We start from the raw sequence: 14204 nt of genomic DNA, 5'->3' as shown, positions 1-14204 counted from the left end.
CAAAGGAAGTAAATGTGAATACTGTAGTGAATAGCCATGTCAAGTGCCTACTGAAATGGGAAATTAAGTGAGCCAGTGTTCCCCTTTAATTAAAGTCAGTGAATATCATACCAAAACTTTAATCAATGTCATAGGAAGCATAAAACCATTTAATTTAGATTTCAATTAAGCTACAGTTCTGTATTTCATGAAGATATCTCATATCCCATATTCATGAAAACAACTTTTCCAAATTACCTTACCCCTGTGGTAGGGGAACAGGCTTTTAGCACCCACTGTTACCAGTAAGATAATTAGTCAAATTACCTGTGTTCTAATGGAAATGTCATCAGAATAATAATACACTGTCAACATCAATTTTAAGTCTTTAAAGTCTTAAATTAAACATTTTGTACAGTTTAAAAATTCCTTTTCGACAAAGTTTAATGTCCACTCCTGTGTTGGTGTTTCTTATTCAGGGTTGCCAGAGCGATTTAGTGGTTATACTTTAATATATTTCTTATATATGTTATATATTTTATAAATGGTGTTCTTAAACTAAGTAGGCAGTTTAAGTCTGCCATTCAAGATCTTTTCCAAACACCTTCATGCTGTGTCTATTTTTAACTTAGCTCCTTGCTGTGTAAAATGAGATAGTTGACTGGTTGTAAGTTACAACCTTTGTTTAACAGTTTATGTTTTATCTGAGCCAGTGTGAGGACAAATTATAGTTATGTAGATTTCTATGTCTCTTTAATGTGTTGATGTGACAAGCCTTTAGAGGATAGTGTTGTTTGTTCTGCAATTCAATGTGACAACAATGTCACTTTGTTATCTGACGCTGCTTTGGTCCACACCTGTGTGCTGTCATTCTGAAATCCATGTCCCTTGTTTCTATCTGAGGGTTGTTCACTGACCTTTAGGGTTAGCTATATTTATTTTTTTGATCCTGTGCAGGAGTATTTAAGAACTGCAATTCTCCACTACAGTGTCCTGATACACACTAATAGCTTTCCAGTCAACTTCCTGTTTACTGTGCTCTCTTCAATCACAGGGCCACAACCTCGACTGACGTGGTGGTGTCCATCTGCGTTATCTTTGCCATGTCCTTCATCCCTGCCAGCTTTGTCCTCTTCCTCATCCAAGAGAGGGTGAACAAAGCCAAGCATCTGCAATTTGTCAGTGGAGTAAACCCAGCTGTCTACTGGCTGTCTAATTTTGTCTGGGACATGGTAAGTACTACCTTCATCAAGTAGTTGTGACACCTTTTAACAGATCATGCCATTGCTACTCTTTATGAGTTACAACTAGGTAAAACTGTTATGCTATAATGTGATTCATCTCACCCTGGTTTCAGTGCTGTAGGCCTCAATTTACTGTATTCCCAAATCTATCCCAGAGTTGGATTTTTTTTCCACCTGAGGCTAAATGTAAAAAAAATTCCATCCAATATAATGTAGTTTTGACACCACTGGGTTCTGGGAAAAGCTTCACCTGAGCAACTGTTATTGGCTGAGGCGTAATTATCAACACCAGCTGCCCCTGCTGGTTATGCTCAACAGGTTTAATGGCAGTTTCCCTAAGGCATAATGGAAGTAAACATTTTATCAGGTACCTTTGGTAAAGAAATGGCATTGGGGGAAGAGCATCATTATGGTGGATAAATGCTGTCTGAGTGGAAGACAAATGTACCTGAGGAGCCGCTCTAATGATTCTAGCCTGAAGCTTTCTGCATTAGCATACATGCTGTATCCAGGTTGAAAGCTCCTTAATATTTCACTGTAAATGTTTTATGGGAACTGTAAATAAGCATGCATCATTGTATCCTTAGATATTCTATTTACTGTATCAACAGTATTTGTTTATCAACCAGTGGAAATCTGCGGATTTGCTAAGCTATGGAACAAAAGGGAATATTAATTGAAAAATTAAATGTATAGAAATACAATGATCAGTTGTTAACTTTATTCTTGGGCTACAACTCAAATATTCTTCTCCTAGCCTTCACTTTTGTTACTGAAGGGGTTGAAACAAATATTAGATCATTATTAAGTCTCTCAGTTGAAAATGTTGTAAAACCACTGCACACTTGTTCAGTGTGTCACTGAGCGTCCACTTGCCTCAAACAGAAGAGCCTCCAATGGTTTTGCTATTCACTGAATTAATTAGAAAACTAAAGAGGAATATATTTGAGTGCTAATTAAAAAGTCATCTACAGATTTCATAATTCCATGTCCTTTCAGTTTGTCTGGAGGAGAAAAAAATGTCAAAAGCAAACAATCTTTTCATGTAGTCACTAACGGCCTGAAGAGCAATTTAATAAGCATGGGCCAGCCTCTACTTCTTATGTGGATTGCTCCTTATTTCTTGTTCTGTTTCAACAGTGCAACTACATCATCCCATGCTTGATTGTGATTGTGATCTTCCTCTGCTTCCAACAAAAATCCTACGTTTCCCCACCTAACCTGCCTGCTTTGGTCCTCCTCCTAATTTTGTATGGGTAAGTTAATGAACAACTCACAGCTTCTTTGAGTTTTCGATATACAACACTTACTATACCGAATTATGCAGCCATCCATTTTTTTATGACTGAGCCAGTACATTTGATAGAAATGTCTGCAGTGCATGTCTTGCCCAAAGATATCCCATGATGCAACGAGCCTCTTGAAATGATAAACTGTGTGTATACGGCAGTCAGTAGAGTTGCTTTGCAACTTTTAAGACATGTCAGATTTCGCCCGATGGTACATTAGATTTGACAGTTTAAATTGCATCCTCTTTCAGCTATGTCAACACCCTGTGGCTAGTCACAACTTAATTTGTTCAGTGGCCATTGTGGCTGTTCCTTTCTTACATGTTTTGAAGAGCTGGCATTGAATTGTTACTTTGTATTTTTGATGCTTTTGAAAGAAAAATATGTCTTTCAGTTTGACGAATACCATCACCATTTTTAAAGTTATCTTTTGTCATTATAACCTATATTGGATAGGAAAGTGTAGAGGCAGTTAGTAAAAAATGGGGGAGAGAGAGAGGTCCTTGGCTGGGATCAAACATTTGCTGTTTTGTGGTATGTGCCTTATCAGAACATCCCACCATAATCTAAAACACTGTCATTGTTTTTCTGCAACATTGCTTTTCTAGTCTCACAGGGAATATACTGTAAGTTCTTGGTTGGCAAATTAATAACTGTTTATAGTACATCGACTGTATTTTAAATAGGGACGTTATCATGAATGAAGGGTGGCTGCTCTATTTCCGGCAAAATGTGCTGATGATTCATATTAAGTTGGTACTGTACTGTGGTAGTGATTATAGTGTCACTGAAATTCACTTGCTGTTACATCATTGTCTACTGAGCTCCCATGTGAAAACCCAAATGTTAATAAGGTGTCACGTGCATAACACCCAAAACCATAAGCTGTACCTTGAGGCCTACTAGATCGCTCACAGGCCCCCCCAAATAAAATAAACGAAAGCAAAGTTAATGAGATTTTCACCTACAAATGAACCCTAATTAACAAGTTCTGTAGTTTGTTGGGATTTTTATATGCTTGGATTTCCGAAACCCCATACTGAGCTCATGAATAATATGTTAATTTAGATATTTTGGTCTCATTTTCATTTTACTACTATAATGGGTCACTTACTGGACATGCAAATGATCGAAGAGGCAGGTGGTGCTATTAAAGCACAAATGGTACAATTGACCTAGCAATCTGCATTCTTGAATTAAAGATGTCATGAAATCAGTAAGTGCTAACATGAAATCTGCCACGGGGTGCCATATTAACCTTGATAGTGAGTTTAATGAGTTCGGGCCACAGTAGAGATCAGCTAATTCTTTGTAATTCCACTTTTGTATTGCTAAATCCAGTCAGGTGATCCTTGTTCATCCTCTCTGGCTCTGTGCGTGACACTGTGTTGCTTTTGTTTAGGTTTGCCATCACTCCCATGATGTACCCCGCCTCCTTCATCTTCAGCGTGCCCAGCACAGCCTATGTGGTGCTGACCTGTATAAACCTCTTCATCGGTATTAACGGCAGCGTGGCCACCTTCGTTATGGAGCTATTTGATGATGATGTAAGTGGCGGCCACACACAAACACACAGGAAAGGACAGATAAATAACTAGACAAGCAGACACTCACATACACACAGTATATGCATCATTTTAACACCACAGAAGACGCAGTTCCTGTGAAAAAGAAGGCACAGACATTCAGTCTCCCATAGCTGCATAACTATTCTATTTAGAGGATATAGCAGTAGATAGCTAATTGAATTGAATCATACTGTAGATAAATGCTCTGTGTTTTTCAAAGCAAAGGCTTCCATACGCTTGTGGGCGGAGTGTGTACCCACCTGGTATAACTTTTAATATATTTCCTTTATCCTCTCCAGGATTTTTCAAAGGAGTTATTTTCCCTATTCTCTTTAATGTTTAATCGTTTAGTGAGAATTGGGTCTTCGGAGAACTTTCCTCATCCATCTTTCAGCAAGTGTTCATTTTAACTGCAAGCTGCTTCAGTCTCAGGGGAATCAAAAGACAAAGACACCAAAAAAAAAAAAGGGAAAAGGAGGGGGGGGGGGGGGCGGGGGGTGGTGGTGTTGACTGACAGTCATTTTACTTTTGAATATAATTTCAATAACATTTCATTATACAAGAGAAATTGGCCTATTCTGACTATATAATTTGTGTAATGTCCAGCGCTCTCAATAACAGGGCCTCAGTTCTTTTACAGGTGGTGATAATTGCAGAAAATCACCTACTTTTCTTGACGTCTTTTTCATTTGATTACTGAACTAAATATGTCTAATTTGATTTGTAGACTTAATTGTTATTTGCATGATTAGCATACATCACCCACACTTGTTTTTATTTTTTTCTTCAGTTCATATTTTTAGCCTTACACTGATCAGTCATTCCTTGTCAACAGACACAACGGTGCTTCACTCTCTGACAAGCTGCTTATACATCTGATGCTTCATCACAATGTCTCCCACAGCTCTGATCTGACACTTCAGATGGAGTGTAATGTTGTCTGAAAGACTTTGCCTCTGCACACTCTAACTTCGACAAGCCCGCCTCTGACTTGATGTTTCCTTTGGTGCTGCTTGGCAATGGCATGGGATGTTTACCGTCTCCTAACGAGGCTTCCTCATTTACATTGTGATTTCATTATGACCGGCATTCATTATCAATTTGTGTTTTCGGCTGGCACGTCTCTCCTCAAAGAAAGTCATCATTGCCATTTTGCTGTCCCTGCATTAACTTTATTTATTGATACAGCGTTAGTGGAGCATATTACTCATTAAGGGCGCCATTGTTGGTAATTTAATGGACAGCATGTTGCCCACTGGCAGTGTAAAGGGACGGATTTACTGCGCACATCTCTTATCGAAGGCATTGGGAAGGAAGATAGCATTTCTCTCGGGATCGTCTGAGACTGGACAGGGACAGGGGTTCATGATAATTCTCCTAATCTGACTTGATTTCACTGCTGATAAGAGAATCTGATGGGTCAACATCAATCAACGAATGTTCCAACACAGGTTTTCTATGTTCAGAGTAGATATATCTATGGAAAACTTCCAAAAAGCAACAGTGCCCCAGTGTGCCCCAGTTAGACAGAGAGGATAGACAGCTCAATCTAGGAGTGTCCATTTGCAACTTCTACCATTTCTAAGCTTTGTCTCCTCACTTTGAGACTAATCAGCAGTGGCATTAGTTAAACAATGTTGTTCAAAAGTAAATCTACAGGCTTCAATCTGTTTTCAAGCACATGGCGAATCTATCTCCCTTTTGGGCATAGCATAATTTTTCCAAGGGAGGAAATAGAAAAAGTAACAGAGTGAGAAAGCAGAGCTGCAGTTTACAGACTCGGTGCCCCAGTTTTGTCTCGAGACCAATGGGAGATTTTTTTCCCCCCCAGGACTGTCCAGCTCCCTGTGGATTGCATCAATCCCAGCCTGCCTTGTATTTTTGAAGCAGTGTCTGGGTCAATACCTCCACCACGTGCCACTCAGAGATAACCACAGGCACTTATAGATTTTCTAGGATAAACGTATAGGTGTGGCAGTGTGGACAGGTACTGCCTAACTCATGTAGTGTAATTTGAGTGCACTGTGTGCTGTCCAGCAGCTTTCATTGACCGGATGTTTAAATTGGCGTAAAATGCAGGAGTTGTACATACTCTAAGCGTCATAACAAAAACTGAATAAGCCTCAGAGCAAAAACAGCATAAATCAATATTTATAAAACATGTGTTCAGGGCAGCTCAGGTTAGCAAGAGCTTATGCTGACATAGTCTGCTTTTCCCCATAATCTTTTTCAAATTAACTACTCCTGTGCAAAACATGGCATGACAACTACAGCACACATTTAGCTACAATCCTTACAAACTCTTGAATTTGCTGATGGGTTAGGGTTAGGATTAGGATTCCCACCTTTCCACATGAATCACAGCAGTGCCAAAAAAAAAAAGTATGGATATTATCTCCATAAAATATCTAACAAGACTGTTCGAGCCAAATAATGTGTCTGTCCGCTCTCATTGTGATTCCTAGCATTATGAATGAAGTTGTGCTGTGGGAATAAGCACATGTAGTGATATGGGTCAGATAAGCGCCTCGCAGACTATACCACCTTCAGAAGCATTTGAAAATGATTTATGGGCATGTAGCACAAACGCAAGGGAGAAAATTGTCTAGCGTTTCATCATCTGTGACTAAGAGCCTCTTAGATCTCCTTGATGAACACCCAGTAAAAATAAGATCTGTTATTTCATGTATTGATCTGAAATTAGGTCTCTTCACATTCCTCTGCCAGACAAATGGGCTCCATTCAACCAAGGTCATTGCTGCTGTTTATTTATTTGACTTTCTTTATCTCTGTAAGTGCCCTTAGAAAGTCTCAAGATGTGTTTGTATGTGTACATTTACATATATTTTCTAACAAGTGGGGAATAGCAATATGTTCGAGATGAAATGTTTGTCAGCAAGAAAAGATAGTGTTAATATCATCTTTAGGTGCACGTTTTTCTCCTTCATCAAACCCCAGCTGCAGAATTCATTCTTTTTTTCCTTATTTAAATACAAAAGAATGGTAGCGTGCTGTACTGCAATGGAATTACAAATATACAGAACGTTAACACCAAAATCTGCTCCTCCCTTTCCAATGAGCTTTTGAAGAGTTTGAAATGAGAATTTGAAACATTTCACATGCAATACATTAGACTATTTATTGGCATGATCTGTTATATTTATTTTCTGAGTTTAATGAATAGGGATGTATTGATTGTTTGAGAGAGATTCATTTCTCAAATGATATCTCATCCACATCTAGAGTAGAATGCATCTATGAATTGTGATTGCAGTTCTTTTGTATCCTTTAGTCTTCAAACAAATGTGTAAATGTAGATAAAAGGAGTGATGAATTATTGTTGAACACATTGCTGGACATCTGAAGGTTTGCTTTGACATTATGATCAATGAAGCCTTTTCATCATGTTTTCATATCTGCCTGAGAAACTAGGCCAGTGACCACCTACTGGTGGGAAAAAAAATCATCTCACAGATGCATATGCCCACTTTTGATCTTGAACATTACTGTATGTTTTACCACAAGGAGAAGAGATTAACTCAGATTGATTTATTCTCTTTGACTTGTATGCCCTTGCATGATGTGTCAGGAACAGTAATACAATATTTCAGTGTTAAACAAGATAAGATCCTTTAACATCATTACTCATTGTTTGTAAATTACTTCACCCCTAAATAGTTTAGACTATTCAGGATGAGGTTGAACTAAAGGACTTTAGGCACACCGGCATAACTTTCCAGCTTGAATGTGGGGTTACCACACGTACTGAAGCAATAACAGTATAAAAACATAGTTGATCCTTTCTAATCAGATTCGGTCATGCCTCCTCTTCCGTGATTACGTGGAGGACAAAAAAGCACAGAAAGCAAGTGTGTGCCAGTAGTGTCTATTGAGACATCAAGTAAACTTACTTGATGAAAATATATCTTTACATCTTTCTTTTGGATCGTTTTTAAAGGCTGATAGACTCAGAAGGATGCGTGCATGAATCTTCAACTGTGAGTTAAAAGCTTACTCAGTCAAAATCACAGCACAATTACAAGTATCCATTGCATAATTTCATCTGGAAATCTTGCACACAGCACATAACAAAACACACTGCCACCCTTACCCCAACAACTCTTTGCACGGACTTGCCCAAAAACGGAAATGATAAATTTAAATACTCCCTACATGTATGCAGGGGCTTTGAAGACTATGCTGCAATGAAGCAGTATGCATAATGCATGAACTTGCTTTTGAACACCATGCCGCACCAAACGTAGTAATATTTTCTCTTTTTCCTCTCTCACCCCTTTCCTTCCTCTACAGCTCCCTTCCTTATTTCCACCCCTCATGAGCCGGGTCTATTACAGCCGCGTCCATTGTGTCACCATTTAATTAATCATTGCTTTTGTGCTTGATTGTAGCCTCAGGAGGAGGAAGGGAGAAAGGGACCAGTAACATTTTGGGGGGAGAAAGACCAGTTGTAGCCAGAAAAGGCCCTGTCAAGATGAGACTAACTGCTTGTTAAACAATATGATTTGAGTTTTAGCTTGTGTGTATACAGTACAGAGAGAGAGTGACTGTGTTCTGTGTTCTTTCTCAGTTGGGTTAGGGGTTAGAGTTAGGGTTAGGGTTAATCTGCCAATCAATTAATCAAGGGACAAACACAGTGAAATGTCAATTATGGTTTTAAGGGTGAGCATCTGCTTACCTGAGTGCTTCCTTCATCAGTTTGTGTTTACACATACTGTATGTATGCCACAGTATTCCAACATCAAGAGACTAGACTAGATGAACTGAGATGCTCTGTGCTTCCTTGCAGTGCCATTTGGAGCCCTCAAAGCACAACAACGCTCAGCATGCAAATGGAGCGCAGGATGTTTGTTAATTATCTGCGTTTGCGTCAGGGAGCTACACACTGTCTTCTGAAGTTCTCGCGCCTCCGGCCTCTGCTGATTCCAGGCGGCAATTCAAAATATTGGGCTTGTGCTGGTTAATTCCCAGTCAGAGCTGAAACATTCAAAGCTTTCACATGCTGCTAATTTTTTTGTGTTTATGTTTTCTTGTGTTTGTGTTTGTGTGTGTTGCCCTCACAGAATGTCTCCCACATCAACGACATAGTGAAGCAGGGTGCTGCTGATATTCCCGCATTTCTGTCTGGGCCGAGGGCTAATTGACATGGCAAAGAACCAGGCGATGGCCACACTCTTCAGCAGTTTTGGTGAGAGGACACAATCACTATCATTGTATAACTAATCACTGAGAGAAAATACCCATCTTAATAATTACTTTAGTCTAATGTGAAGTTCTAAAATTATATCTCTCTCAAACAAAAGTGAAACTGTCTGCCAATAGGATGAGAAAATAGATACAGAGCAGAAATGTATAGAGTTAAAAAGCCTTGACATGCTTTTCTTTCAATAGAAACAAGATGTATGGTTCAATAATAGAGCCAAGTAGAATGTAAATGTCAATACTTAATGAAAAACGAATACGATACATGGTCGGAAAACATTTTCCTTGCCAGAATCAACATTCTTGCTCTTGCATTTGCCTTAAATAGCCCTTGGAAAACATGTTTTTTTTTAAAAAAGGACCCTATGCTATTTCATTATAACATTCTAGCTCTTTATCCCACCAGCGAGAGGAATATTTGACCAGTAACATAACTCCCAAACCTCCTCTAGGGTCATACACTCCATATGCTAAATTTAGTCAGGCGAAAGGGAGAGGAGGGGAACAAGGTTGTCGATGTGGAGCTGGGGTTGAGGTGGCCATCAAGAGGCAAAGAGGCACATGAAAAGAGGAAAAGTAGTCTTAGATGGAGCAGGAAATAGTGGTTTGAGGAATCATTTGCGGCAGTGGCGGAGAGCAGGAAGAGAAAAGCAATCACAACTTAAAAGGGCTAGTGTGGAGAGGGGCTATTTACCAGAGAATGAGACTGAAAGCGCTTTCGTTTTTGTTGTCTTCTTACTCTTCTCCCCCTCAGGCTCAAGGGTTGTAGAAGCTGAGAGGAGGTGGAAAAGAGAGAGCAGAATTGAAAGTGATTAGAGTGGGGGGCTGTCACCGGTTTACTTACGTGTTCATTAGCCAAAAGAGGCTTCAACATGAAAAGTACAGGATGTCAGCGATTTCCTTACATGACTTCGGTGACAGCGATTTTTTTTTTTAAGGCTAAGTGGTATTTTAAACTGCTGGCTTTCACCAATGAATATGTCTAAAACTCACTTCAAAGAAATGACAAATTCCAGCTCTCCACTAACTTTTGACAAAGATATATTTGGCTGTCCATGAAAGAACACACATCTGGTAATTCCTTTTTGTTTTGACAATGTTTCTGCTAAATCATCCTCTGAACTTGTAGATAATACTTGACTAACCTGAAGTGACACACACTAATAATCCATTAATTAACTTACCTTGCCATATGTGTATTAAATTGGTTCATTTCCATATACTTTTACGTTTAATTTTTTCCCTTTGCTCTTATCTTTTTTTTATCAGGGGAGGACCGATTTAAGGACCCGCTTAGCTGGGATATGGTGGGAAAGAACCTTTGCGCCATGTCCATTCAGGGAGTTGTCATGTTTGCCATCACAATCCTCATTCAGTATAAATTCTTCTGCAAACCAAGGTAACAGCTGCTGTGAACAACTGTTAAATTAACTGGAAATTGTCTTAAGGCCAAAAACTGTTTAAAAACTCTTAATTCTTCTGTTCATTTTCGACCTCACTCTTCTTACTCATTGCTTCTTAATTTTTTCTTCAATGTACAGTACCATTCAAATGTTTGGACACACTTTCTCATTCAAATGAATGGGAAAGTGTGTCCAAATTTTTGACTGGTACTATATATCCTTTAGTTGCATCTGTACTGTATCTCCATCTGTTCTGTATTATTTCCAGTCTTTATTTCCCTGGGATAAACCTTATGTCTCCTATTCAAATCCCATTTAAATTAGTCATATACTGTCTTTTCATTTTATATAAAACATCTGTTTCGCCGTAAATGTATTTGGCAAATACTACCCAAATTTCCCCTGACTGTTTACTTCCTCCAAAAGCATGGTTGGCATGGAAACTAATTCATGTGGCTTCTGCTATTTATGAAAATTGCAGAGATTGTTTCACTGAGTTTAAACTTTGACCGAGATAATTTGTCTCGTGAGTTCATGTTAATTTTAATGAAGGGTGTTATGCCAACTGTGGTTGACTCTCTTTGCCAGGCTTATTTCAGCAAAGTCATTATCTGCGGAGGAAGAGGATATCGATGTTGCTCGGGAACGTGAGCGGGTGTATGAGGGCAGGACCCAAAACGACCTTCTGAGGATCTATGATCTGACTAAGGTAATGTGCAGTGCATTGCTAAAATGTTGCTTTAATTGTACTGAATAGTGCTTTGATACGGGTTTTCCCATTTTGTTATTTCAATTTTTTATGTTGTATTGGTCAGTTATTAGCTTTGATCCCACTTTGATAAACTGGTGGAGCCAAATCTGAATATAGTATTCGGAAAAATCATATTGAAGTCGTTTTAAGTTGCAGTTAAATTAAGTTGCAAACCCAACATCTCCTTCTTTACTGCTTCAAATTAAAAGGTTTGAAATGACTAAATAATGTTCCTCAGTGAATTAGCTCAGCTTGAATACTGGCACCAAAAACTGGTCGAAACAACAGCATATGGAATATTTGGAGCTCTTTGTTCAGCAAATCAGTTAATAAATAATGAAGGAAGGAATAGGAACAAGGAATAGTACAAGCAGAAACAGCCACAGTGATGATGATATTTGATGAAGAACTACAGACAACCAGCACACCCCCAACAGGTAAACTTATTTTACTTTACTGTACTGTGTAATGGTAAAACATTTGCAGTGTGCCAGCTCCACATAAAGAAATGTGTCACAAGCTGGCATCAGCTGGGTTAGACAGTAGAAACAAACGTTGGATTCCGAGCAGAGCAGTCTGAGGCCTGTGCTTTTTGCTCACATGGATTACTTCTGCATACATTTACCTCATTTTTGACACTTTTGCCACGTTTAATATGATCATCTGACATTGTAACATTTTTGTATATATAAAACTGAAAATAAGTAAATGCATAATAACTTCCCTTTAATTCTGAGCATTTTATTGTATTCATTGCATATGACTTACTATGTATTTATGATTTTTTTTAAATTAATGTTTTAGTTCCTCATTAGTTATACTATTACTCTTATCACATTATTACACAAACTATTTTAGCACAGCGTCAGGAGTATGTAGCCCTGCATTTCGCTGTGCATATTTTATGAGCATGTGACATCTTTGACAAAAAGAAACATTTCAAGGAATTAACCCCCCACACTCAGACACAATTTTCATTTTGTTTTCTGGCATTATACAACCCTGTATGTGCAGTTACACCCTGCACCAAAAAAAAAACAAAAAAAAAACCCTGATCATTGCAGGAATCACCTTTATCCGTGCCTGTGAGGGAGGGCTTTTGAAAACTTGTTCCTCCACTTGCACCTGCATTATTCAGTTTGCAGAGCAAATGAGAAAGACAGATTGGTAGCCTGCAGCTGTGCACGTTCATAAACATAGTGAGTGGGCACAACCAAACAAAATTGCATTTTAAGGGGCTGAGAGGTCTGTGCTCCTATACAGTTCTGGTCCTCCCTGCCTTGCGGTAGGTGAAGTTGAGCGTGACAGTTTGTGCATCAACACCACCGGGATTAACGCTTCATCCATTGGCAGATGTTCTTTCCCTGTGGGTGGCGCGGCAGCAGGAAGTGTCACCGCAGCAGCGAGCTCCAGTGCAGACATCTGGACGATCTAACAGCCTTTTGCTTCTTAGCACCTTTTCTCACTCCTTTACTCCCTCGGTCTTCTCAGTGTCACCATGCTTAATCTTTCACTCATTGCTCAGGAATGCAGACATACCCCATTTCCCTCGGGTAATTATCAAACAAGTGTTGGGTAAAACAATTGAGCTTGTAATGTATTACAAATCATCTCACAATGTGAAAAGATGGGGCTGGTTGTGGAAATGTTCCTTTTTCAGCAAAAACCCACTGTACTGTAAATACAGCTTTAAATAGTGCTTAAGAATACATTAGATTTGATTTAGTCTCCCTGCTGTTTACAAACAGCTGAGCCATTGTTCATGTGCACCTGCATGGTTGACAATATTTCTTTCAGATGAGACACAGTGGCCCAACATCACACAAAAACAGCAGTACAGTGGCAGAAGGCATCAGGATTCTTCCTGCAGTGCCCTCATTGACTCCCACCACAGCTGTGCCCCATCCATTTGGGGTGTAGATAACAAATTGATCAATGAGCACATGGCTTCGATGGCCATGCACCACAGGCTAGGCCCTGTCATAAATCTAAGCATGCCTCTGAAGCGATCGACAGGCCATCAATCATGTGTCAGATTTCCGCTCCTCCCCTTCCTTTTTCTGCTGCTCTAAACAGGAGCGCTTTGCTAGGCGCCCCACCTGCTAGCCTCCACTTAGTCGCTGTATTAGCGTCGGCACTGTAATCGATGGAGACTGTAATGGAAGTGTGTCAGTCTTTGAGCATTTTCTAGGCCCAGTGCTGTCATTTTAACCTTCCAGTCACTCACTAAGTTGACAGAGAAAGTTTTAGAGTGGTACTGACATTGGCTTACATGTCATTGATAGTATTTTCTCATTTTTTCCCCACAGAAATTATATTTTTGAAGCACTTTTTTCTTTCATTCTTGAGATATACACCTCTAATCTGAATAAATCAAAGTACTGCAAGACCATATGCTGCAATTACCATTGTATGAATGCTAACTAGCAAGTGAGAAGAGAAGTTGAATTACATATCCCAGAGTAATGGATAAATGGTTGAGAGGTTCAGCTTCTGTCATTCCAAGCAGTGGTTGTACAAATGAAAACTTGAAAGAAGGAGACCTTTCCTTAACATACACAAGTCCAAGTGTTTACAGCCATGCTAGCAAATAGTCACAGTGGCAATGCTAACATGCCAAAGCAGGTATAATGTTCACCATGTCACAATCCTAGCTGTCATTAGCATACATTTAATGATAAACCAAAATGTTGGATGAAGTGAAATATGATGGTAGTGCCAACACCAAAGTGTTAACAACTCATCCTGTC

General features: G+C 39.2%; 1 protein-coding gene across 1 annotated transcript in view; it reads left to right on the top strand.

Moving 5' to 3' along the window:
- Positions 1-14204, top strand: part of LOC134005861 (phospholipid-transporting ATPase ABCA1-like) — a 141998-nt gene that overhangs the window by 98023 nt on the left and 29771 nt on the right. The window contains 7 exon segments of the mRNA XM_062444881.1: positions 1034-1211; positions 2364-2479; positions 3915-4059; positions 9162-9194; positions 9196-9286; positions 10570-10699; positions 11292-11412. Of these exon segments, the coding sequence (XP_062300865.1) occupies positions 1034-1211; positions 2364-2479; positions 3915-4059; positions 9162-9194; positions 9196-9286; positions 10570-10699; positions 11292-11412 (814 nt within the window).

The sequence above is a fragment of the Scomber scombrus genome, chromosome 23 (assembly GCF_963691925.1).
Source record: "Scomber scombrus chromosome 23, fScoSco1.1, whole genome shotgun sequence".
NCBI classification, from domain to species: Eukaryota; Metazoa; Chordata; class Actinopteri; order Scombriformes; family Scombridae; genus Scomber; species Scomber scombrus.
Note: the sequence above shows the minus strand (reverse complement) of the source record. Positions and strands in the feature narration are given on the sequence as shown.